Genomic DNA, 24,585 nt, shown 5'->3' on the forward strand with positions numbered 1-24,585 from the left:
AATATCTACATTAGCCTATTATCAATGAAGGCAGCAACATTAAATGAAATACTAATGACAGTTATAGACATTAATAGACAGCTTCCAGACAGAGACGCAGATTCAGCCATTCACTGGTCAAACTGCCACTGCTACTACTGCGACATGATGGTTGTCTGTGGATGAGCTAAATGACTCACACTGAAACTAACAAAAATTTGGGCAGTATAAGCAGACACTTGTGTGAGGAGAGCCACTATAGGAAACGAGGAATGGAAGAAAAGGAAAGACAAGAAAAGAAATATTGTAGATACATATCAGGATATCATGCAGGATATTATATTGCAACCGTGATGGTTCCAGACACGGGTCTGGAACCATCATACAAGAAGGTAATAATCTCTAACCACTTTAATATTATTCTGGTATTATGAACTGTAGCTCTTACACCAAGACTAGCAATCAGCAAGATGTAAAGATTAGAGAAGCAGGATAAAGTATTATGTTGATGTGAGATCAAAGTCCATTTACAGATCAGTGTTCATGCAGGTCTGTCCACTAAGGGACAAAAGCAAATTTTAACACTGCATTCCTCAGGCACAGCAAAAAAGCCCAAGCAGACCAATCAGATTGTGTAAGTCCTCATCAGAGACCCTCCAAAGAGCGTCTATGCTGCATTCACTTAAAGCTATCTTAAGTGCTTGTCGCATGCAGGTGGTAATTGCGCTATTCATCTTCTCTGCTAAGTAGTTACACTCAACAAACAGTGTTTGTTATTGGCAGAAAAAGCATGGTGATTGAGTGCGTTACAGCAGGAGGCCATTTGTTTTGCAGATTCAGCTGAGTGTGTCAGAAATACACCCTGGTGCGTGTGCAGTAAGATCATATAGCAGGGATCCCAGTGCTCTGTAACAGTATATTACAACTGTGAGCTAAAGGTGTGCACTCAGGCTCTGTGTAAGACAAAAACCAACAGTGTGAAGGGAGGAGTCACATGTTAATAGCCTCACAGCTGATGGAACAGTAAATACACAGCAAATAATCATAATAATGAAACTGGCTGTGTTATCTGCTTGTGTCCCATTCTGTCAAATTATTACAGTACTACAACAGAAGCTGTAAATGAGCATGAGAATCCATTCTTGACAGTGGAAACAGTAGTTTCATCTTAACTCAAAGTCCACTTATTAGTTGTTTCCAAAAAAAAAAATACATCTGGAAATCTCCGTCAGCACGTGGCGTTTGATCAGGTGTCAACTTATCACGTAAGTATGGGAATTCAGTCACATGATTACAGGTGGAGAAATATCAAGGAGGACATTCAGGACATCCAACACCAGAGACCATCTTTAAACAGAGACCGGGTTTACTATCTCCCCCCACACATGAACAACTGTTGTTATGTGACCGAAGTTCCATACGTAGGTCATGTGATGCCACCTTAGCCAGGTCCATCTGCCGAATGAAGACCATGAGTTCCATCTCCGAAAAAAAGCTTGATTTCAGGTTGTTTTGTCAAAAGAGCTGTAAAGATTAGGGATCAGAGACATTGTAAGAGACTTTAAGACAAACCACTTGTCCACATCCATGACGCCAAAGATTGCAGTTGTATTGCAAAAGCCAATCATCTGCTTCATAACAGCCAAACAGGAAACATCAAGCCAAGTGTGTTGTTGCACTGACGCAAATGAAACATTGCCAATGCATATTAGAAGTTTAACCTGTGGAAAAAAGAATTTTAACCCATATTTTGGGGCAAAGTCACCAAACTTTTTAAGTGGTTTTTATCAGATTTGACTGGTGATTGTATACATGCAGTTTTTATGTCCTGGGGACCACTAAAAGTGAAATTAGACAGCGGCCATGTCTTGTTAGCCTGAAATAACTGCCCCGAGGCATTGCCAAGATGGCTACCGAGTGGCGACACCGCCTTGTCTAATATTTTTATGTTGAAACAAAACCTCTAAAGCAACTTTTCACACAAATTACACACTGGAATCCAATAAGCACTGCAATCCAATAAGCAATCAGTAATTGAAAATAATTTATGACGTATGGGTCCGATTGATTACAGTGAAGCAAGAGTATAACCTGTAAGCGTGATCAATCACTCAGTGTCATCTGAGCCACGTGTGACACATCATGATACCAGCTCATTTTATAGGATCAACTGAGTTACTACATTAAGCTCTTTTATATGATCATGATGGTGTTTCATTTTTTGGGGATAACCCTGTTAGAACACCATACTATTTTTGTACTACCATTGTAAAAAGAATAAAACCTTCTTTTTTTTTGCATTGTGTTCAGCCAGTGAAGTGGTTGTCAGAGCACTGCTCAGAACTGTTACATGTTGCTTATGGTGCTCTTAGCTTATAGTTTGAGTATGGTGATTATTTATGACCAGTATTACTACTGCAGTAGTACTAAAAGTAGTAACTGCAGCTCTCCAGCAGGGTGTGGGTGATACAGCTGTCAACCTGTCAAAATGAAAGAACACACTGTAAAAGAGCTTACATGTTCCTGAAGCTAAACTTTCAAATTTAACCTCTGTTGTATAAACTCACTGAGCACTTTATTAGAACACCATACTAACACTAGGTAGTTCCTCCCTTTGCTCTCAAACAGCCTCAGGTCTTCGTGGCCTGGATTCCACAAGATGTTGGAAACTTTCCTTTAAGATTCTGCTCCATGTTGACATCATTGCATCGAATCATTTCTGCAGATTTGTCAGCTGCACATGCATGCTGTCAACCTTCTGTTCTACCACATCCCAGAGGTCTTCTACTGGATTCAGATGTGGTGAATGGGGAGGACACTGAAGTTCACTGAACTCGTTATGTTCATGAAACCAGTTTGAGACAACTTTTGATTTGTGACATGGAGCACTATTATGCTGGAACTAGCCATTAGAAGATGATTAAGCCAGCTTGGACTGTTGACACAAGGCAGTTTTGGTCCATGGACTCATGCTGTTGACACCAAATTCTGACCCTACCATTTGCGTGCCTCTGCAGAAAATCCTCATTCATCAGACCAGGGTACAATTTCTTCAACTGTCCAGTTTAGGTGAGTCTGTGCCCACTGCAGACTCAGATTTTTGTTCTTGGTTGACAGGAGTGGAACCAGATGTGATCTTCTGTTGTCGGACCCCATCCACCTTAAGGTCAGACGTGTTGTGTATTCTGAGATGCTTTTCTGCTCACCACAGTTGTAAAGAGTGGTTAACTGAGTTACCACAGCCCTTCTGTCAGACCTAACCAGTCTGGCCATTCTCCTCTGACCTCTGTCATCCACAAGGTGTTTCCATCTACAGACCTCAAACCAGTCTGTCTGGCACCAGCAATCATGCCATGGTCAAAGTCACTGAGATCATAATTTTTCCCCACTCTGATGTTTGATGTGAACATTAACTGAAGCTCCTGACCTGTATATGCAGGGTTTAATACGTTGCACTGCTGCCACATGATTGACTGATTGGATAACTGCATGAATAGGTAAGTAGACAGGTGTTCCTAATAAAATGCTCAGTGAGTGTGTGTGTATATATAGTTTTATTATAGCACCAATAGCCCCCCTTAACACCCAAATTTCAACTAAGCTCATTGCTGATATTTTGAAACTTAACTGTGACTTATAATGAGAATCAAACCATCATCAGTGGACTGGGAGGGACAGTTTAAAAATCAGTTTCACACAATGGATAAAAAAAACAGTATGAAAAACAAGTGGCTGCACAGTATATAAAGTGCATGAATGTGAATACATTGTTTACACCACTGATCAAAGTGAAACAAACAGCCTGATGGGTCCATTCAAAGCAGCAATCTTTTCAGATGTCAAAGCCCATCCAGATTGGTGGGCAGCTGTGACAACAGTACCTCTGCAGGGTTCACACTGTTCTCCCAGAGCTCCCACAACACAGCTGGGCTTGGATCACTCACAGTATTGTGACCGAGTGGACTCGAGCAATTCTCTAGATGAGCAGTTGGTTAAAGGAAAAGTCTGACCTGAAACACCAAATGTAAATGTAAATCTTTAGACCTAGATCACCGCTTCATTAAGTAAACTGGAGTTAAACCAGGCAGAATGTTTAAGAAAGGGGAATATAATCAGAGGGTTCCTCCTGCTTAAAAGAACTCAGATCTGCCTTTATGGGTATCTGGGTCCTAATCTGTTCAAAAGGAGGAGCAACCGAAGGGAGTAGGTTTGGATTCAAAAGTGGTGGGGAGACAATGAAGTCAGGAGAAGGAGAGAAAAAAAAGAAGGAAAGAAACTTTACATACTAAAAGGAGACACTTTACATTTGAAAAATGAATTTGTCAGTGCTCTCTGGGGGATAAACTCTGTAATGGAGACACTGTTTCTAAATTACCACAAACGCATTTCGGTACTTCAATTTCTTCTTATGGCTGACATATACACTGAGACAGATACAGTATAAATACAACAAACTAATAACCATTTATATGACGTCAATGTTGGCACTCTAATGCTTTTCAAGAATAAAACATGAAACAACAATCCTGTGCCTCACTGCCTCCTTTTGAACTTTCTTTTGATACAAACAAATGAGCGCTGGTTATCCGACATATCCCACATAAACAGGTGGAACACCGAGTTATAACCAACAAGTCTCATGTGTGTAGGGGTGTGTAGAAGCCTAGTATGATTTTCGTTTGATTTAAGCAAGGTGAAGAAAGTGGCAGGCTGTGTGAAATGGTACTGCACTCTGGCACGGCACTTCTTAAATCGGTGGCTGCAGATTTATCAACACATGTGTCCTGCTGCCTCCAGGGCCCTGTTTTTCATACATGGATAACTGATTTATCCAGATTAGAGTGTTGGTGATTTGTTATGAGTCCGGACTTTTTGGTTCTTCGAAGCTGAAGTTAAAAATTCATCTGGAACCGTTGTCAGAGTAGGGTGATTACCATAAATGAACTAATTTTCCAATAAAAACGGGTCACTGTCACATAATGAAAGAATGCTGATATAATTATGATTTTAGCTGAAAATACGCAGGTTATTGAGAAATAACCTTCAGATCTGTTGTCGTAATTCTCACATTTTAATTACCTAAACTTATAAATTATTATACCAGATTTTTAGATACTGTGAGGAAAAAAAAAAAAACTAACCTAAAAAAATTCTGACTGTTAAAAGGCAAAAGGATCAGGTGGCATTCAATTTGACATTAAAATGGGAATTTGTCATTTAAACATTTAAATACTCTGAATACATTTATTAATTTAACAGTGATCAAGTGTGGAAACCTTGGAACATAGTGGAGCTCAATGTGGACAAAAATAAAGTGGTAACAAAGCAGGAATACACATAAAATGAGACATATGTCAATGAATCTATTTCCCCATTGCATGCTGTTAGGGTTCCTAACACACCTACCTCATAACTGCAATCTCATGATCAGCATTCAAATCAAAGGAATACTGACCACAGTTTCAGCTCAATTTGCCTTAAAGTGCGAGTGCAAGATAACTTCATCCAGGATTAACAAATACATCCTCGAATTGCTTTCAAAGAACCAAATTAGCTGAATGAGAATAAACAGGGCTATTTTAGCTTGATATCAGCATATTAGCCTGAATTATTTAAGCCATATTTGAAGAAAAGGCCCCAGATGTCTGTAGGGATCCAGTGACCTCCAGGAAAAGCTTTCCATACACTACAAGGCAGCCCTGGACAACAGATACTGTAGGAATCACCCATATAAATTAATTGATAAATGAATATTGATTAAATGACGTTTCTGCTCTCACCACATTCATTTTTTTGTGCTGATTTAAACTCATCTACTGGTTGCACAAGTTTGATCAAAATTGTTTGTTTATATTTTAATAATTTTTCCATTGCTCCAACCATTTAGTTTTTCTTCACCAGATTGCCAGGTGAGTGACACTGGGCCAGAAACCAGTGTGGTTCTGAAACGTCTCAGCGCAAGGTCTAAGACCCAATTTCCACCAAAATACAAACAATTTGCTTTGTGCTACCTAAGGTGAAGGGACCTCTAATCTGCTTTTCCTCTCCTCCCACCACTGACAGCGCAAACTGAATTTCAAGGTCAGGAAAATACCAAACTGTTGGAGCGCTGCTGGACCTGGTAGTTGCAATGCCAGAAAAATAGGGCTTCTAGAGTCTTTTAGAAGAAGATAGTAATTCCACAGTGTCACTTATTAATCTAAATACAGATTAAATTTCACTGACGATGAGGACCATGTGGTACATTGGAAAGATCTGGATAAAGCTACTGCTTCCAAGGTCAAGAAAGAACTATGATGCTTGATTTTTAAGCCAACACAGATAAAATATCCTAAAAGTACTTTGGATTATATCATAACAGCTACTGAGCCTGGATGTCAATAGACCCATCTCTATGACAACTCAAGCAAACTTTTTCCACTGATGACGACTTTGTACTAGTAACAGGGTTGGAAATTCCAGAAAAAGCTTGTATAAGGACCTTGAGTTCAAACTAAATCTTAGTAGATTTAAGTGTTTGTTTGATTGTTTGTCAGAGGAGGAGCATGGTCAGTAGTGTCTGCAGATCTTCCTCTCAAAGCTGCCTACGGCCACAACAAGTCGCACCAATCAGAGGGCTATATGTACCCTGAAAGTTAAATCTCTGTCACTGATGAAGACAGTGAGATATCATTTTTTAGTCAGTCCTTAAAACTGCAAAAACTCCAAAAGCTCTGTGATTGTACCTTCTCTAATGTGTGGACTTTCTGTATTCATCTGTTTTAAATGAATATGTTTAGATGGTGGAATAACGTCAAATTACAATGTGGCTTAAGGAGAGGTGTCTTGTCTCATGCCAGTGGGTTGAGTGGACTTGTCAAATAACCGATGACAGGACATTAGATATTAATTAGACTTTATTGCAGGATTAGAAATATTAATATTTACTTATCAGTTTTATGTGACAGATTCATCAATAACATAAATATTTTTTAGTAGCAGCACTAATCCATATTAAGAAAGCCTGGTCAGTAACTATAGGAAACCTCCCTTTCAAACCTGCAATGTAAGGACCTCCATCAGAGCTCCTCTATTGGTCCACACTGACATGTCCTTCAGTCAGTGTAAGGGACTGCTGTTTGTTGGCCAGCAGATTGCTGATCTAAATGAGACACCGACACAGAGACAGAGCGAAAATGGCCTGGGAGCTCTTAGTGGGCCTGGCGGAGTGAGCAAGCCTGCTGCTGCTTCTCTCCCTCTCCCCTTGTCGTTCTCCCTCTTGCTCTGCCAGTAATCCCTCACTGCTCGAGAAAAACTGCCTCTAAATTTAGCATCAGATTTATCATGCAGCAGGAAAAGCTGCAGCAAACTAGACAGCCAGCCAGAGAGAAAGTGAGTCTACATATATAAGAGACAGGGAGAGAGAGACGATGGTGGGGATCGTTGACAGCCAGAGGCTGTCTATCAGGACCAATCAGATGTCTCAGCTCTGAGTGGCAACCAAGTGTGCAAGAGCTACAGAGTAGCCGTAAAGGTTTCTACAGACAAAGGGCGAGAGATGGAAACAGTGCAAAAAGAGAGAAAGATAAGGAGTGAGTCAGAGGTGGAGGGGTTATGGAGAGATAGCTGTACTTAAGGGCTTTAGGAGCATACACCTTAGAATTTCTCAAGTGCTTGTTTCCCACCTTTATTCCTGGTGGACAGGCTGCTGAGTCCCTTAGTCTTTTGCTTACTGTGTTGCTAAAGTCATCCCAAAAAAAAAAAAAAAATGACCTGCATCCTGTGAAAGAACAGCTTAAAGACAGAGGTGGCAGTTGATCAACTTTCCAAAAGTACACAACAGGGAGAAAATCTCCTCTGCTGTTCTTGATTGGTTAGAGTCTGCTAGCAAAGGCGAAACCCAGTCATCTGGATTTTTATGCAAATTGAGAACCCTAGCAAGTATAAATCCTACACTAACCTCTCCATGCCCATTAGCCATAGAACTGGTTTATGGTGATTCTTATTGTTTTCAGACCACTTCTTGTCTTGATCATTAGCCCATAATGACAATGTCATTTTTTATTACATCAAACTGTTTTCAAATTATCATAACTCAGTCATCTCATTTATCACAAGATAAGAAATTATGGTTTCAACTATAATGTGACATGTAGACCTATATTCTCTGTCAATTCTACAGTGCTCGTCTCACAAGAATGACCAATGACTAAATGTAAAGATGGACGACATGAGAGCTCCCCAAAAGTGAAGCCAAAACATCTAAGTCGCTCCCTGGTGGCTGGCTGCAGTATAGGTCATATACCCCGTCCCCTCCCTGTTAGCGGATGGGACATGGGCCAAACTCAAAAAAATCAAGTACACGTCAATTTTTATTTATTTATTTATTTATTTTTTGACAGCTGTGTATGTGCTAGCAATTGACTCGGGTTGGTGTATGGGCAGGACCTTGATACTACAGCTTGACCCGCCAATCAATGTGGCACACAGGATTTCTGGAGCTCAGCCAGAATGGCCACCAAGTTCTCGGCCACCTCTTTTACCAAGGCCCTTCTCTCTTGATTGCTCAGTTTGGCTAGACAGCCAGCTCTAGGAAGAGACCTGGTTGTTCCAAACTTTTTCCGTAGAAGAATTATGGAGGCCAATGGGAACCTTCAATGCAGCAGAATGTTTTGTAGTCTTCCACAGTTCTGTGCCTCGACACAATCCTGTCTCCTAAAAAGCCGTAGAGGAGCTGCAGGTGAGTTATTTAATGGGCATTTTGCAGAGATAGACCTTCAGTGAATAAAGCCCAATTTTGCCAGTTCCACTGCAACAACCATAAACACTGTTTTTTCAGGTTAGTATTTTTAGCAGACATATTTTAATGCTGATGAGACAGAAGAACAGAGGCATTTTTTTTGGCTAATTAGATCAACCAAAAAAAACCCCTGAGCCATTGATACAGCCTGTCACTGATAACTGATGTATTCATCATATCTTCCCAACCCTTTCGCATAAAAATTATATTCATATACAACTAAACTACTGGGAACGTAATCACTGGCTGGATTACATTCAGGGGCAACTTTTTTTTTTTTAAACCTTTTTTTTTAATGAAGGAAATGCTAGAGTTATTAATGGCATCTGTGATTTATGCAACAGCAGCACTTTGGTTAAGGTTCAGGAAAGATTGTGGTTTTGGTTCAATGGAAATAAACAGGTTGTGTCAGAGGTCACTGTGAACTTTTTCTGTTTTAAACCAGACCAGGAACTTTCCCAAACCCTAACCAAGAGCTGTGAGAGTCTAAACAAAACCATAAAACAGTTTAATGATGCTTGAGTCACTACAAGTGGATATTGTACTGTAAGATCAGATATTTTGGTGGAAAATAAACACATTGTCGTATTTGTGACTTGCTAAATACATAAATTAACAACATATCCTTGTTTTGTTAATTGAAAACACAATCCAGTCGCTATTACATTTCCTACAAAACCTATTTGCTGTTGCAGTTTAGTTTAATATAAACATACTTTCTAGGAGACAAGGTCCAACAATAATTAAATAAAGAGTAAGTACACCCTCAAATTTTGCTGGAACCCTACCTTGCAGCATATTTAAAAGATGAATCAAAGTGAGGGAGCAGCAACTGTAGGAGGCATGGCCCCATGCTTATGTGACACATAGGTTGTGGGGACACCAAGGGAACCTGTGTTGCAGCTTGGCTAACAGTTCAACTATGAGAGACTCTTCTAGTGTGTGTATGTGGGTCTGTGGGAGAGTGCTCTACTGTTTATCGAAGTAACATTATCCTTACTGTTCATCAGTCCTGAATACCTTGTCAAGCTCTGAATACTGCACTTCTTTGGCAAAGTATGAAACAGACCTTGGAGTCTTCTCTATTACATCATGATTAGGGAGGGGCCTAACAGTTTGGCTAAAATGAACTTTCAAATCCAAGCAGACAAATACAAGCAAATTTAGAAAGAGTTTTTAAACGCAACATGTATATTGCTGAAAAATCTACTTTTTTTGACATAATGTGCGAAGAAGAGTCTATGTGACTGATGTGCAGCAAAAAATAAAAGTGGATTCCCTCTTTAAATTGAGCAATTCTTGTATTTACATAGTCTATTCACACCGTATTACAGTGTGTTACATAACTGGCGGTTACAACAACCTAAATCATTGTTAAACATGAATTTTATGCTGTCCTCCATCCTATCAAAGCCTTTGATCTGTACACTTCATCTATAGCTTCCCTTCTTACTGCTAATAAGAATCCACCAACTTCCAAATGATCCATACCTGCAGCCTCCTGACCCCTATATCCCACTCATCAAAGAGGGGTTTGTACTGGCCTGCCTGCTCACTCTGTTTGAAGCAGCAGATGAGGATGTGTGTGGATGAAACAAGCACTGGGCAGAGACTACATCTTCTCCCATGCAGAAAGAAAAAGAAGCCAGAAGCAGAGGTTTCCACATGAGAAAATTGGGCTCTGTCTTTGTTTCAGCACATTTGTTCAGCTGTTCTCCTCATTAATGTCACTCAGTGAGAGGGTACTAGTGGGCAGACTGAAGCACCCCATTCCACTGGCTCTGTGCTGCATCAACACTGGAAACCACTGTGTGACCCTGCAGCGGTACTGGGGTCACTGAAGCAGTGAAACAGGACATGTCTCATGTCTGGAACGCTTAACAGGACTGGGGATGACCACTGGCACTAGGCTTCTTTGAAAACAGTCTTGACATGGTCCAAGGAACAAAACAGGAACTAGTCCAGTCAATAGTAAAGTCAGAGGGATGTTCAGTCATTTGCATGAAAATATGTTATCAGTAGCAGGCAACTGTGAAGCCAAGGTCACATTACTATTGCTTTAATAATCTAAGTCCCTTCATTCCCTGCAAAAAATAAAATAAAATAAAAATTGGGAATAAAAAGGCAATGAAGTAACAATACAGAGGAGAGTTTCCTAAAGTACAAGTTTAATCTTCACGAGAACAAACAAAAAAAGCAAACTCTGCACCCTATGTGTTTGGTTTGTAGCTTTCATTTTAATTTTATTTATTAGGTTTTTCGTGAGAGACTATGCCAACTGATCAATCACCAATAGTACAATTATATAATGGCAGACCACCGCTGTTTCATGTTTGATTTTCGGCTGAGGGCTCACTGTGAAGTTAAGCACCTCTGTTAGTCTGGTACATTGAATTTCATTAAGATTTAAGTCTGGCATAGTAGCAAGAGTACTACTGATACTTTTCCTATCCTCTATAAATGTTTGACTTGAAGAGAAAGTAACACACACTGTCTTTCTTTAAATGTTTTTGCAATGTGGGTGTGCAAGTGAACTGAGACTTTTAAATGTGTTATCGTGGTTGCAAAGGCTCAGAGGCAGCTGGTCTTTCAAAGCCAGTGACCAGTCATTTTTTGGATGATGGCCAGACCATTTACAATCACATTAATTTTATCCTTAGAGTTGACTTTTACCATCTGAGAAGTATCTCTATGATCAGGGATCTCAACAATCTAATTTTCCGCATCCGTATCAGGGTCGATATTCACCTTAACCAATAACTGGATCAGGTATCTGCCAGATGTGACTGAGCCACATGTCACAATAAAATTCAATTTCTCACCTAATAGTTACATTTATTAATTACCAACAAGCTGACCAATCTTTTCAGTGCCACAGCATACGTGACCGCATGCTACTTACATAAGAATTATCCCTATGAGTTCTTCACAGTGGAATTCAGCAGACAGCAATTCATGGGTGTCTTTGCTAAAACTGCTCACAGACTGCAGCTACTTCAGAACGCAGCTGCCTGAGTATAATCATTATGGTGCTAAGGAACTCCCACTGACTACCTGTTACTCTCAGAATTCAATTCCACTTTTCTACATACATTTTTTAAAGAAGGAAATCTGCTCCCTTCAGTCATCATTAAAAATTGGCCGTCAAATTTGCATGGAAAAGGCTTAATATGACACAAGAATGAACACTCATGCACTTGTAAGTCAATGAATCATCCACATATCAAATATGCCAATACAGTCCTGGTTGATTTTAAGTACAGAATTTAGAATATCTTCAGAAATAAATTCAAATGAACCAATTTTGTATGATCAAAATATTTTAATAAAATGTCCAAGTTTACTGAAAAAAAGAGAATAAAAAAATGAAACTTACATAATAGTGAAATAATACAAATACAAAATGTACCCCAGACATAATTATTGTCACCCTTCACTAATATTTGGTTGGAGAACCTTTGGCCTCTAAACGCTTTTTGTAGCCGTCTAGAAGCTTCACGCACCGGTCTGCTGGTAGTTTCCACAGCTCTTCCATTGCTATGTGTTCAAGCTCTTTTAAGTTTGCAATGGCAGACTTTAGCTCTCGCCAAAGGTTTTCAATGGGATTTAGATCAGGACTCACTGCTGGCCAGTTTAAAACAGTCCATCTTTTCCTTTTCAACCATTCTTTGGTGCTGCTGGATGTGTGCTTTGGATCAAACAAACATCACGTTTGCAAACATCAGGCTTGCCTTTTAGCGCCTTTCTTTCAATAGCGGTGTCCTCCTTGACCTTCGCTCATGGAGCCCTGCATGGTTTAGTGTCTGGCGTATGGTACGGACTGAAACCACCACTCCAGATGCTCCAGGTCAGCCTCTTTAGATTTCATGTGTGGTGTTTTTTCAACAATCTGCATCAACCTTTGCATACTTCTTTCATTGAGTTTCTCCTTAGCGCCACGTCCTGGATGTGTCTTAACAGTTTTATGACTGTGAAACTTCTTGATAACATTATGAACTGCTGAAACAGGGATTTCAAGATCTTTGGCGATTGCCTTGTAGCGTTTGGAATTGTTCTGTTTTATGATATTTCCAATGCTCTCAGACAGCTCTCATGTCTTCGCCTTTGTGAAAAAGAAACTGGAAACAATCAGCCTTTTTTTATGCAGTAAAACCATCTTTCACTGGTTTATTCAGGTCATGTGATCACTGAAAATTAAGCACAAGTTTTATTTGTTTCTTATTTTGTTTGAGGAACTAATTTAAATTCATCAAAATGATGGCAATAATTGTTTCAAGTGTACATTTTATGTCTGTATTCTTTATTTCCCTATAGGAAAGCATTTTGTTGTTGTTCAGTAACTTTAGACATTTCGTTAAAATACTCTGATTATACAAAATTTGCATTTATTTCTGATGATATTCTAAATTCTGTACTTAAAATTCAGGGGTACCATTAATTTCAACCAGGACTGTATATCAGGCATGATCTTGATATCAGTCCCTACACTGATATAATGTATATTTTGAAGCAGTCAGTGTCTGATACTACGAACCAATTTGTCATGCACACTTACTAATGATCTAAGTTGTTCTGGATAAGACAGCGCCCAAATCAGCTATTTAAATGTCGAATTCAACAGGATATGACTTAGATATGAAAAGGATGAAGCTGCCATTTTTCTGTGAGACAATAATAATGAGTCTCAGTGATGTGAAATCCAAACTTTTGGTAAATTGTGATCTCACAATACAGTGTTTGAGGTTTGTGGATTTGATATCAATCTTTTATTAGACATCAGATATTGTCAAGTCAGACTGTCCCACTCTGACAAGGATGGACATACTGTGTATTCAATATATTTGTATTTGTATTTGTATTTATATATTTTATTATCAAATGTCTGAGCAGAGAGATCACTACATTTGAGTGGATTTGACACAACATGTGGTATGGAAAAGCCACAAACATAATTGCCTCAAGTAACTGCTTAACCACATACTGTTTCTACAGTAGGGTGGTCCAGTGGAGATTTGTACGCTGAAAGCACAGGAGACATGAGCAGAGCAATTCTTGTATTTTAACACTGAAAGTAATATTTTATTGCTAGTATAGTTCAGGCCAGAACCTGTAATGTGAATGTGAAATGAAATGTAAATTGTCCTGAATCTGTATGGTCCCACATGAGTAAATAACTGCACATTAGATATGTACATGCATGTGTAATCACACTGTTGAGTATGGTAGTGACAAACTTGCAGGTTGTCGAGCAGCTGTGTATAAGTTTACTTACAATGTCAAGTTAAGCTATAACTTCATATTGCTACCTCCCCCAGGCAGGTGTAAGCCCTTTCTCATTAACTTTGGTGATATAGGATGGTCAAAAATATGGAAGAGATTAATGTTAGAAAACGTAAGAAAAATGTTTCATTAACGTCTACACACTGTCTGCGAAAAACAACATACCTTGACATTTGACATGCACACTGTGGTGTCGTGTGTTAAGAGCATAAATTGTAACAGTCCTTATAGTCAATATTATTATTTTATTATTTATGACCACTCACCATCATCTATTATAAATGATCTGTGAATGATGCAATAATGTATCACATGTTAGCTAGTTCACATGTGATAGTGTTCACTTTTACATGCTGAATTCAAAAGTGATTTCTAAAACTCTTACTTTCCATCACTAGTAAGCCTTTTGCCTTTTTCTGCCATTCTTTAATAGCTGAATTTACAGATGCACCAATCCAACTTTTCTTCCTGATGATACCGATTCCCATACCTCAATTGTCAACACTGGGCACTGATCTGATACCAGTGCTCTCTTTTTCACAAATCTCAAATCTGTATACCTCACTGTGTTGATTCATTGGAATAATCCTTACACAAGTTAACACCGGAACAGGGAATACTGAGGCATTAAAACCTGAATGTAACAAGAAACGAATTTTATAATGACACTGGCAAAGAAACTGTATTTAATATGGATCAATTGCAACATGGCCGATACTGAAGCCGCTTGGTAAGGTCAGTATTGGACTGAAACAGTGCATCTTTAACCCAAATGCTGCTCAACGTCTATAGTCTACTACTCGTAGTCGTAGCAGCAAGTACAGATGCAGCTGACCAAAGTGGTAAATTTAGTGTGAAAGTAACTACTTACAGTGTGGCAATTAGTGATGACTTTATACACTTGAATCTCTTATCAATCGTCTATTTGACTGGCATGACAGCTGCTTATCAATCCACCTTTAAGGAGCCTAATAAGGACTGTTAACTTGCTGCACAGTATTCAAAGTCCAATATGTGTAGCCATCATCATGCTCAACTAGGGATGGATATCATTTAGATTTTATAATGTAAGAAAATATTGTTTCTAGATCACCAACTGCAATTTTTACAACAGCAAAGCCACTATATAAATTCAATAGTGCCTCCCCAGAAACAAATGTAGTATCTCAATAAAATAAATAATATTCCTGATATCAAAACACTAAGCAAAGTTTAAAAAGAACAAAAAACATAGAAATCAGTTGCTATGATTCATCCTGTTCGCTCCTCACTCTCCTCTCCCCTCCAGTGCTGGGCAGGCACCGCTGGTTGAGGGAAGAGGGGCTGGTTTGGATTGGGGGCTACCATCTCAGCAAATCTACAAAAATTTGCTCAATATGCTCAATAAGATACGTTGCTAATTAGGGTACATACAGTAATCCTAGCCTAGTTCCCCTTACGCACATGGAAATGGCAGCCTGTGAACATAAGAGGTGAATTTTGTGTGGTGTGTGTGTTGAATTGAGCCCCACTCATGCAAGAGAGTCACAGAAAGCAAAGAAGTGTAAGACAGAGAGGAGAGGCAGCACTCTTGACCATTAATTACTCTAACAATATGTGCACTGAGCCACTGATGTCACTCATTGGTTTCCTCAGATATTGCTACATAAACGAACCTTAAATATATAACCCTGAAGTACCAAAAGTTGTCACTCAATTCTTGGTCAGAGTCTCAGATACTTACTAATCTGAATCTCACTATATCTTACTAATTAAAATTTCCTTAAAATTGATGTATTTAGCAGTTAGGCATATTTAGTTAAATTTAAAAAAGCGTTACAACACGCTTACCCTCTCAAACCATTTTTGGTCATCTTGGAATTGGTAACAAACTACAAACAAAAATATTTATTGTTATTTAATTGTTAATTTAATTTGAAGAACTGTGGTTAATGAAGTCTGCATCAATTAAATGAATAGTGTAAAAATGTAATTTGGCAGTAGTCGGCTAAATTGTTTGTCCATACAACCTACATCTCAAATTGGAACACCTAAAATAATAAAAACTCTAATAGTAATAGTAGTATTTCTTCTCATCACAGCTTCCGAATTTCCTAAAGGTAATTTACATTTAGGCACCAATATGCTTAACATACTTTGCATGCATATTTTTGCAACCCTAGAAGACAGTGACAGAAGTCAAAGAGGAGCCCAAAAAAAAAAAAAAGAAAAGAAAAGCCAAGGTTTTAAGAATCTTTAAACTCTGCATTCTCGGCATTGTTTACAGTCTTGCTGTCATCTGGCACCTCCAGTATTTCGAACACTGGTCAAATCACTCAATCAATCAGTCCTTATCAAATGTTTCCCTATGTGTTTAAAGTGGTTGTTACTGAGTCAAAATAAATTAGTACCTTTAAGGTTTCAGTCCAACACCCAAAGATTGGCTATAATGTACAACTGTGAAAAGGGACATATCTGCATACTGGAGAAGCTGGAAGCATCAAATTGCCTGGCATTTTTGCTTAAAAGTTGACATGATTAATCATTTATTAAAATAGTTGTAGATTGTAAGACTTTATAGCCCAACAAGCCTGCAAGTTAATTTATAGAATGTAATCGTATTTTAAATTGCAATAATTGTCATAAAACTCACAATTAGATATTTTCCCTAAATTGTTCAGCCCTAGCTTAGATCAAAATAAAAAAAAATTAAAAAAAGAGTAGAATATTCATGAAATAAATGTAGAATATTCCTGAAATATTCAACATTTTTCTGTGCACATTAGCAACTATAGCATATACAAGCTGTATATGAACAGCCTACATAGCAGCTAATTCAACACAACTTCAGAGGTTCTGATAGTTGAGTTGTAATGCGCTGAAATGAACAATTCTCATCAACGTGTTGCCCAGGGAGCAATCAACTGAACACTTAAACCTCAATTATACTCCTTTGCAGACATGCACACCGACAGCTGCAGCCACCATGGATGCAAAGTTTTTCTTATTAGACTACTTTCTACTCCGCTTGGAGTGCACTCAGTGTGGACCATGTACAGTTGGTGCCCTTGTAGCCCATGTAGTAGTTTTTCAATTTGTTGGGGCCGTGTGGACTTGTTGCTACAAGTCCACACGGCCCCAACAAATTGGTGGGTACAGGGATGTCCACACAGAGCATCGCATACATCCTCTGATGACGAAATTTACGTCACTCGGACCCTAGCGGACCTTACTGATCCTTGCATACTCACAGATGCGTAAAGTTTAACAGCAATTTAGCATAGCATATTTCCTTCAAAATTATTCCCACTGCATCTCATAAGAGATGGCTTAGGAGCCTTAGGATGCCTTTAGCCCTCAAGTCAAAAATGTGTCTATTTTCAACTTTATCTGCAGATCATATCCACTGTAATAATAACTGTTTATCAGAGTGAAAGCTATTTCATTTTAAGATAGAGCCATGACAAGGTTCACTGTTGTCACATATAGTAGTGAAAGAAACAAAAGGAAAAACATCTCGTGGTCATTTGAATGATAACTGCTTTTCTTTTTGAAGCACAGAAACAAAATCTTTTAGGGAAGACGTGGGGGTGGATGGGTTTGAGTCAACAAAGTGTCAGACACTGACACAGGAAACCTCTGTTGTTTAGTTTGGGACCTACGCTAAGCTCAGAAGAAACTTTTCTTTCTGTATAAAGTGCTTTGTACAATTTTAGAGTGGCGACAGTTCTGGCAGTTGAACCATTTGGTTTCAAAAATAGATATGATATAATGAAATAATAGTGATATCATATTTGATCAAAATAATTGTGAATGTGATTACAGCATGATCCTGTATCCCTGAAAGAAAGCTTGTTAGATGCAGGTACACACAACCTGAAAACTGCACACACACAGCTCCAAGGTGTGTGTGAGGTACTCTAAATGTCTTGACTTGGAAATTCAACATGAGCAGTAAAGTGAACATGCAGTGCAGAACACAGCAGTCAAAGCCCACCTGAAGCAGCTCTCATGCAGTCTGATCAGAAACGACACATATCCTCTCATTGCCTTCAGCCCTGCTACTGGAACAAGTCACACACTTGGACTCAAGGCAGAGAACAATCATACTTGTTTTTTGCACTAATGAGTTTGCCCTTACTAGCAGGTCCAGAAGACAACTACAGGTCCTGTTTAACCTTCAGCCATCCTCCACTGTGCACTGCTCTGCAGCTCTCAGCTCCTTCACAGCTGCTGGCTGCACAACCTGGCTGTCTGCAGCTCTCCTTTATTGTTGTAGATGTCCTTGAGTTAATTTCATGTTTATTCAAAAAATGAATGCAGATGCTTCCCTCCCTCACCACCCAATATGACTCAAACAGGAAAGAAATATCAAAGCTTTGTTGAGATCTGGCAAATACTGTAGCGCCATATATGAGCGTTGTACAGAATATAGAAGTGTTTCCAGGCTACCACACTGTCACAACAGTCACTACCAATGCTAATCCAAATGCCAGCTTTGACTTAAACGAGTGTTTCAAGTAGAAAGAAAAACAGCAGAGCGTAGCAGGAAACATGTCCCTTGCTGGTCATCAATTCTACAGTAACACCCCACCTTAAATAGAGCATGTTCACTGGCTTTGAGTGCCCCGGTTCTGCCATTTCACTCTAAAACCTCAACTAGCAAAGAGACTGTAGCTTTCTCTGTGTGATGAAAAGCATTCAACAATCAATCACACAGCATCCTTGAGGAAAAAACAAAACAAGCAAATTACTGGATGCATTCATGCAGTACACACGCATCTACAGTAATCAAACTGCGTCTAATCTTTGCAGTCCCCCATGTTTCAGCTCAAAGAAATGGCCAAAAAAATCAGCATCTTCTGTGTGCCTGTTTTATTTTATTTGTTTTTTAATTGTTTAATATAGATATCTATATAGAGAGATATATATGGATACAACCAAAACACCCAACCACCTCATTCTGACAGCAATGACAGTTTAAGAAAAGGTGACAATACATCTCTGCATAGCATAAAGGAGAAAGGTCTACTTACCTTGGGCTGAGCACGTCGAGGAAAGGCAACTTTAGGGTCAATCTGCAGGTGGAAGAGTACATAACGATAAGTCAGTGACGAAAGACACAAAGAACAACTCAACCACTGAAAAATAAACATGAAACTGCAGGAGGAAAGCAATGGTCCTAAGGTGCAATAATATCTTTTGCTTTCTGATGTTTGCTTTCTGACTGTCTATACAGTCATTTTCAGTCCACCATTCCCGCACTAATTTAAATTGTATAATTAAACAGAGGAGATTCACAGGAAATGATCCATACACGTACTGCACATGACGTACAAGCAAACAGTCAGTAAAGGCCGTGTTGGACGACATACTGCTCACTGTCTTCTTCAGTCTTGTTTATTAAAACTAAGTTGAGGCCACGAATCGTCCCAGCTCACAGTTTGTTTGGCTCACACACAAGCTGTTGCTCTACTGTTGTAATCTTAAGGACTAGAATTTTAATCATTAAGATTTCATACCTTGTTGATTTGGTCAAACCTGTAGGTACTGACATACTACAGGTAGTTGCTGAAATACAGCAAGTATGTTTTGCTACTACTCATCCCAAAGTCCTGTTTGAAACCACTGGGAGCAGAAAACATGCTTTGAGCAGCTACACTTTCAGAAACACAACAGAAGAAGTTTACACAGCTGCCAAACAAATTTTGGGCTTAGAGGATCCATTACCTCACATTGGTTAAATGAAGGGATGATTTATTGGATAAGAAGTGTGATCTACTGATGAGAATCAACTGTTGGCTTGTTTCGGAGATGCATTTTTGATGAGCGATCGTGGTTAGTGCTAACAGCTGTGACAAATACACTGCATTCCCTGTAACGGTTTCACAGTAAAAGCCTCCCCTTGTTTTGCCCCTTGAACAATTTTAATGTGAAGCAGCAGCATTAGGAAATGCTCTAACACAACTGTAGAACACTCAATGAACAGGAACACACATTAATGCTGGATTACAGGCTGCATCATTTCAGTCTTGCATGGGAACTTCTGCCAGTAATACCGAAAACTACAATATAGAGAGGTAATTACTGAAGGTAAATCCATCAATGGCTATTCAGAAAAATGCTGGGATTTTGGTAACTAAAATCATGACCTGTTCCAAAACCTAACCAAGTAATTACTACAACCACACAGCAAAAACTTCTAAAAGATAGATTTCTCTCAGGGATGAGGAGAATTAAATGGTTAACAAGTACATTTTTGGCTTGAGCCCTTTGCTCCAGTTTAACAAAAATGTGATTTTTCGGTCATCACTTTGCTCCTTGCAGTGTCTCTGTGTGTAGTAACATCTAGAGCTACTAGCAATGTAGCATGTAGCTCTGCCCAATCACAGAAAAATTCCACATCAAATCGAATCTCTTCCTAGGTTGATTTTTTTTGGGGGGGTGTCCTTCACAGCACATGAAAAAGAAAAACAAATGACAGAAAAATGCATGCTGCTCAACTGTACAATCTCCATTTTCAGTCTTCCATTATAAACTAAAGCCACATTATGCACCAAAGTCAGTCACCAGCCACGGTGTCACAATACAAGAAAATAATGCGGAAGTTGGAGTCAGACATCACCACAGAAGAGGATCGGTAATTCCTCTGCCGAGTCCATCATTTTCCAGATCAGAACAGTTAAGAACTGTATTCTCCATAAATACAATTTTCTTGACTTGACTTGTCTGCTTGCCTGTAGACAAATTTCACATTTTTGCATGTTCTGCTGACCTACTGTGTGCTAACACTTCTTTTGTTACACTTGCCATTAAAGAGAACTCATTAATTTGAAATGTACCAGTTGAACATTGTTTTTTTTTTTCCTATTATTTATATCAGTCCTGTCCAGGAACCTTATTGCAAATTATTAGATTTTTTTTTTTTTGGTAAACTACAGACCAATAAGGGAAAACAATTTTAATAAATTTGCTTTTTTTTTTCTTAACTCAACTTTAATACATATTTTTATTGTATTTGTGCTTCTGTTTATAGTTATTATCAGTTCTAATTTAATTTCAGTGTAACAATTGTTCTATATCAAAACAGTTTGTTATGTGTTTGTATTAAGCTCCACTGGTTTGAATCCAGATCTAACGCTGAAAAGCATTCTGCTTATTACAAAGGTGCCTGCCAAGACGTTTTCTTTGACATAAAGCTCTGGTTTCAAATACAATTCTCTTGGTGAGATGATAGCGCTTATTAAAATCTGACAAACATAAAAATGGTGAGTGAGGTTGCTGATTTATTAATCCTCAGGATGCGAATGTAAAGCAATTTCCTTAACTAACTTTCAACCACAATTATAATCAATCATTATTCATTAAAAGCATATAAAATACTAAATGCATAATTTGCTGTCCTGATGACAGCTTTATTTAAGCAAACATTGGCTTTTTACAGCACAACCCAAGTAAAGTGATGTTCATTAATGAAGTAATTTTTAAGATTTTCTTATTTTTTTGAGATCATACATCTAGTCAAATGGTCCTGCTCACCCACCACCAGCTGTTATTCAAGTTGTTTTGCAAGTAGAAAAGTTAGACGGACGGCCTGACAAACTGAATTCTTTGTGTTGTGGTCAGGGCCAAGCTGTATGTGCAGTCTGTCCACTGAAAACTCCTGTTCTGATAATTGCAGGTGATGATAGTGTATGGAGCAAACCCAAAAAAATGTATTAGCCACAGTGAACTTGTGATGAGATTAGGAGCTGAAAGTGAAAGTTGCTTTCTGCAGGGAACACCCTCTGTCATACTATCCCTGCTGAATGAAAAAGCACCACTGCCCTGCATCGTGCACTATGGGCACAACTGTGCACGTTATAGCCACTGTACAGAAACTATATGTCTTGGTCTTGCACAAATAAAGTTGTACCAACTGAGTACTTTCAGTTAATATATTCAAGATTGATCAGAAGCTTAAGAGGAGCATTTTGAAGAATGAATTTCTTCACTCTCTTTCTGTGAGTGAGATGACAAGATATATATATCAATCGCATGTCTATGGGTTTAGTACGAAGCTGGAGTCAGGATTCAGCTACCCTTGCTTAGGATAAAGACTGAAAACAGGGGGAAACAGTTAGCCTGGCTCCTCTCCAAAATTCAGAAGTCCACCTACCAACATCCCCCCTACTCATTAATTAACATGTTGTATCTGGTTTGTATCTGTGCACAAACTGAAATATAAAAACCACAGTGAAAGGGTTTATTTCAGAACTATTCCTTGATGGACATCAGTCTGCCCAGCATATCCATGCATTGTCTCCAGCTATAGCACAAGTTGATAGAATCAGTGAGCACAGGTTTTGTGTTTACGTGTCTGTACAGGCACAACAGTACTAAACCTAGAAATCTCCTTGTGAAGACAAGACTTCAGGAAAATGCACACAGTCAGCACCCAAATTTGTTAACCAAGAAATAGTCTGTGCTAAGCTAAGCTAACTACGTACTGACCAAATTTTTAATGTTGGTTGATTAACTGCAGAAGGAGCAGAACTGCTATCACTTGCTATTAACCACCAACGCCACTACCACAGTAAAAATGTCTTTCTCTCTACATACACTCAAAATGAAACTGTTAACATGTAAAATGTTTCCACCATCAGTCATCAAGTGTTCCTCAGCAATAACCAAATCGCCAACGTTTTTGTCAGGAAAGCTGACAGTAAATCTGATTAGAAAGCAACTAAATGCAGCTGATTTCCTTGTTAGCAGAATGATATTCTGGGATTTAAAAGACCAGTCCAATATTGCAAAAATCAAACTGAAGTTAACTTACTTGACAATCAAGTATTCAACACAGCTATGGAAACATATGGTCTAAACATAAGCCATTGCAACAGGAATGTGCAAAGACAGTTCATCAGGACAGAATGCGTGGCACTGCTAATGAGGCTAGTTGCATCACCTTCATCCACTCCCTTAAAAAAAGGACTCCGCTTTCTTTTCTTTGCATATATCTGCAGGGTGGGATGAGTATTAGTTAAAGGTGCCGTATCTAAGTTTTGCTATCACTACATGGCCAGCGTTAGCATTAACAGCTGTTTACTTACCAGTCTAGAAGAAACGTTGCGAGTTCAGCATCAAACTTTATTCCTTCACTCACCAAGAGCTGTCTCCAGTAGTGGAAAGCAATGCAAAGGATAACTCTTGTTTTGCTTCTATTTCTATCACTTCTTTTCTTCTACTGAAGTTAGCATGCTAACCAGTCACTGGAACATCCAGTCTGCCCTAAAGACGTAGCGCCACCCAGAGGGAGTATTCTTAGTCTGCTGATGCTAACAGCTTCACCTTGACTCTGTCAAGACTCAAAGCTCTTGAACTGTTAACCTGCAGAATGACATGAGTGTCTATCACACGTTACAGCATCATATGAGCAGAAGGGATGACCAACAGTCTGTTCATTCCATTCATAAAGAGACTGAAAACACACAAGCTAAGAGCATATCACTGATCTCATCATACTAAAAGGTCAGAAAGAAAACATTAAACCATGGCCATGGAAAATACCTAGTGCTCATTGGCTGACAGGTTTCTGTTCCAATCATACAGCAGGATACTTTAAACACTTCTGAGGTTCTAAACAAGTACTCAGGGTATACCACTTCTGCCCAAGGCTGTGTTACCAGGTACCATTCAATTCCTTCATGAAACATTTACCCAAAATAAAGTTTAGAGAGAGAACATTGGTAGTAACAGTCTTCAGTTTCAAAATCATGAAACGCTTTTTCTCATGCACTGAACCCTCATTTATTTTTTTTAACTGCAGTTAACAAAAGAGTTAAAATGGGTGCTAATTTCTGCATTATTAATGTGTTGACCTTCTTTAATATCACACTATAAAAAATTTTTCCTTCATATAATTTTTGGTTTATTCTTTATTTAAGCAGCAACGTCTCACTAATATTAAAAATCTCTTTTTACAGTGTCCTGGCCAAGATGGGCAGCACTGATACTGAGTTCCAGACAAACAACGGAAAACAGAAACACAAAATATGTCAAAAAACAAGAATTAAACAAGAATCTGAATTTAAAATCATAAATAAAATTTCTAATGCTAAGGTTGTGTCTAAGATTGCATCCTAGAAACAACGTAAATGGTGCCTTAAAACAAGCCAAAAGCTATCTACAACCGTAGGACCAAGTAATACCAATCCAGAAGAATAAATTAATGAGGAGATTCTAAAACAGCCCAAAACATCTGAAACCAGAAGAGAAAGCATACCGTTTCTGCAGCAATAATTTGAGTCCAGAGATAGAGACGACATGAAATGTTCCAGGCAGAGTCAGTTAGGTTCAAGTTTTATTTATGGCAGAAATATAGTCTTAGTCAACAAAAAGACTGTCATTCGTCTCAGTAGACATGATGGTCTAATGCTGCTTCAGAGGCATTCCCTTATAATACAAGTAATATTGTAGGGAATCAAAGAGATTTTAAACACGCACATCTAAAGCTGAGAGCAGCTGCTCTGAGAAAGGCAGATATTAGCTAACAGAGGAGGCACATGTACGCCGAAATCAACCTGTGG

The 24,585-nt window shown here is 38.7% G+C and overlaps 1 protein-coding gene across 3 annotated transcripts in view; it reads right to left on the bottom strand.

The window, feature by feature from the left end:
* LOC120787382 (RNA-binding protein Musashi homolog 2-like) overlaps nt 1-24,585 on the bottom strand; it is a 294,204-nt gene that overhangs the window by 264,994 nt on the left and 4,625 nt on the right. For all 3 annotated transcript variants that reach the window (XM_040122984.1, XM_040122985.1, XM_040122986.1), the window contains exon 5: nt 19,054-19,095. In XM_040122984.1, the coding sequence (XP_039978918.1) occupies nt 19,054-19,095 (42 nt within the window). The remainder of the gene's footprint in view (nt 1-19,053; nt 19,096-24,585) is intronic.

This window comes from Xiphias gladius, unplaced genomic scaffold (genome assembly GCF_016859285.1).
Source record: "Xiphias gladius isolate SHS-SW01 ecotype Sanya breed wild unplaced genomic scaffold, ASM1685928v1 HiC_scaffold_1472, whole genome shotgun sequence".
NCBI classification, from domain to species: domain Eukaryota; kingdom Metazoa; phylum Chordata; class Actinopteri; order Istiophoriformes; family Xiphiidae; genus Xiphias; species Xiphias gladius.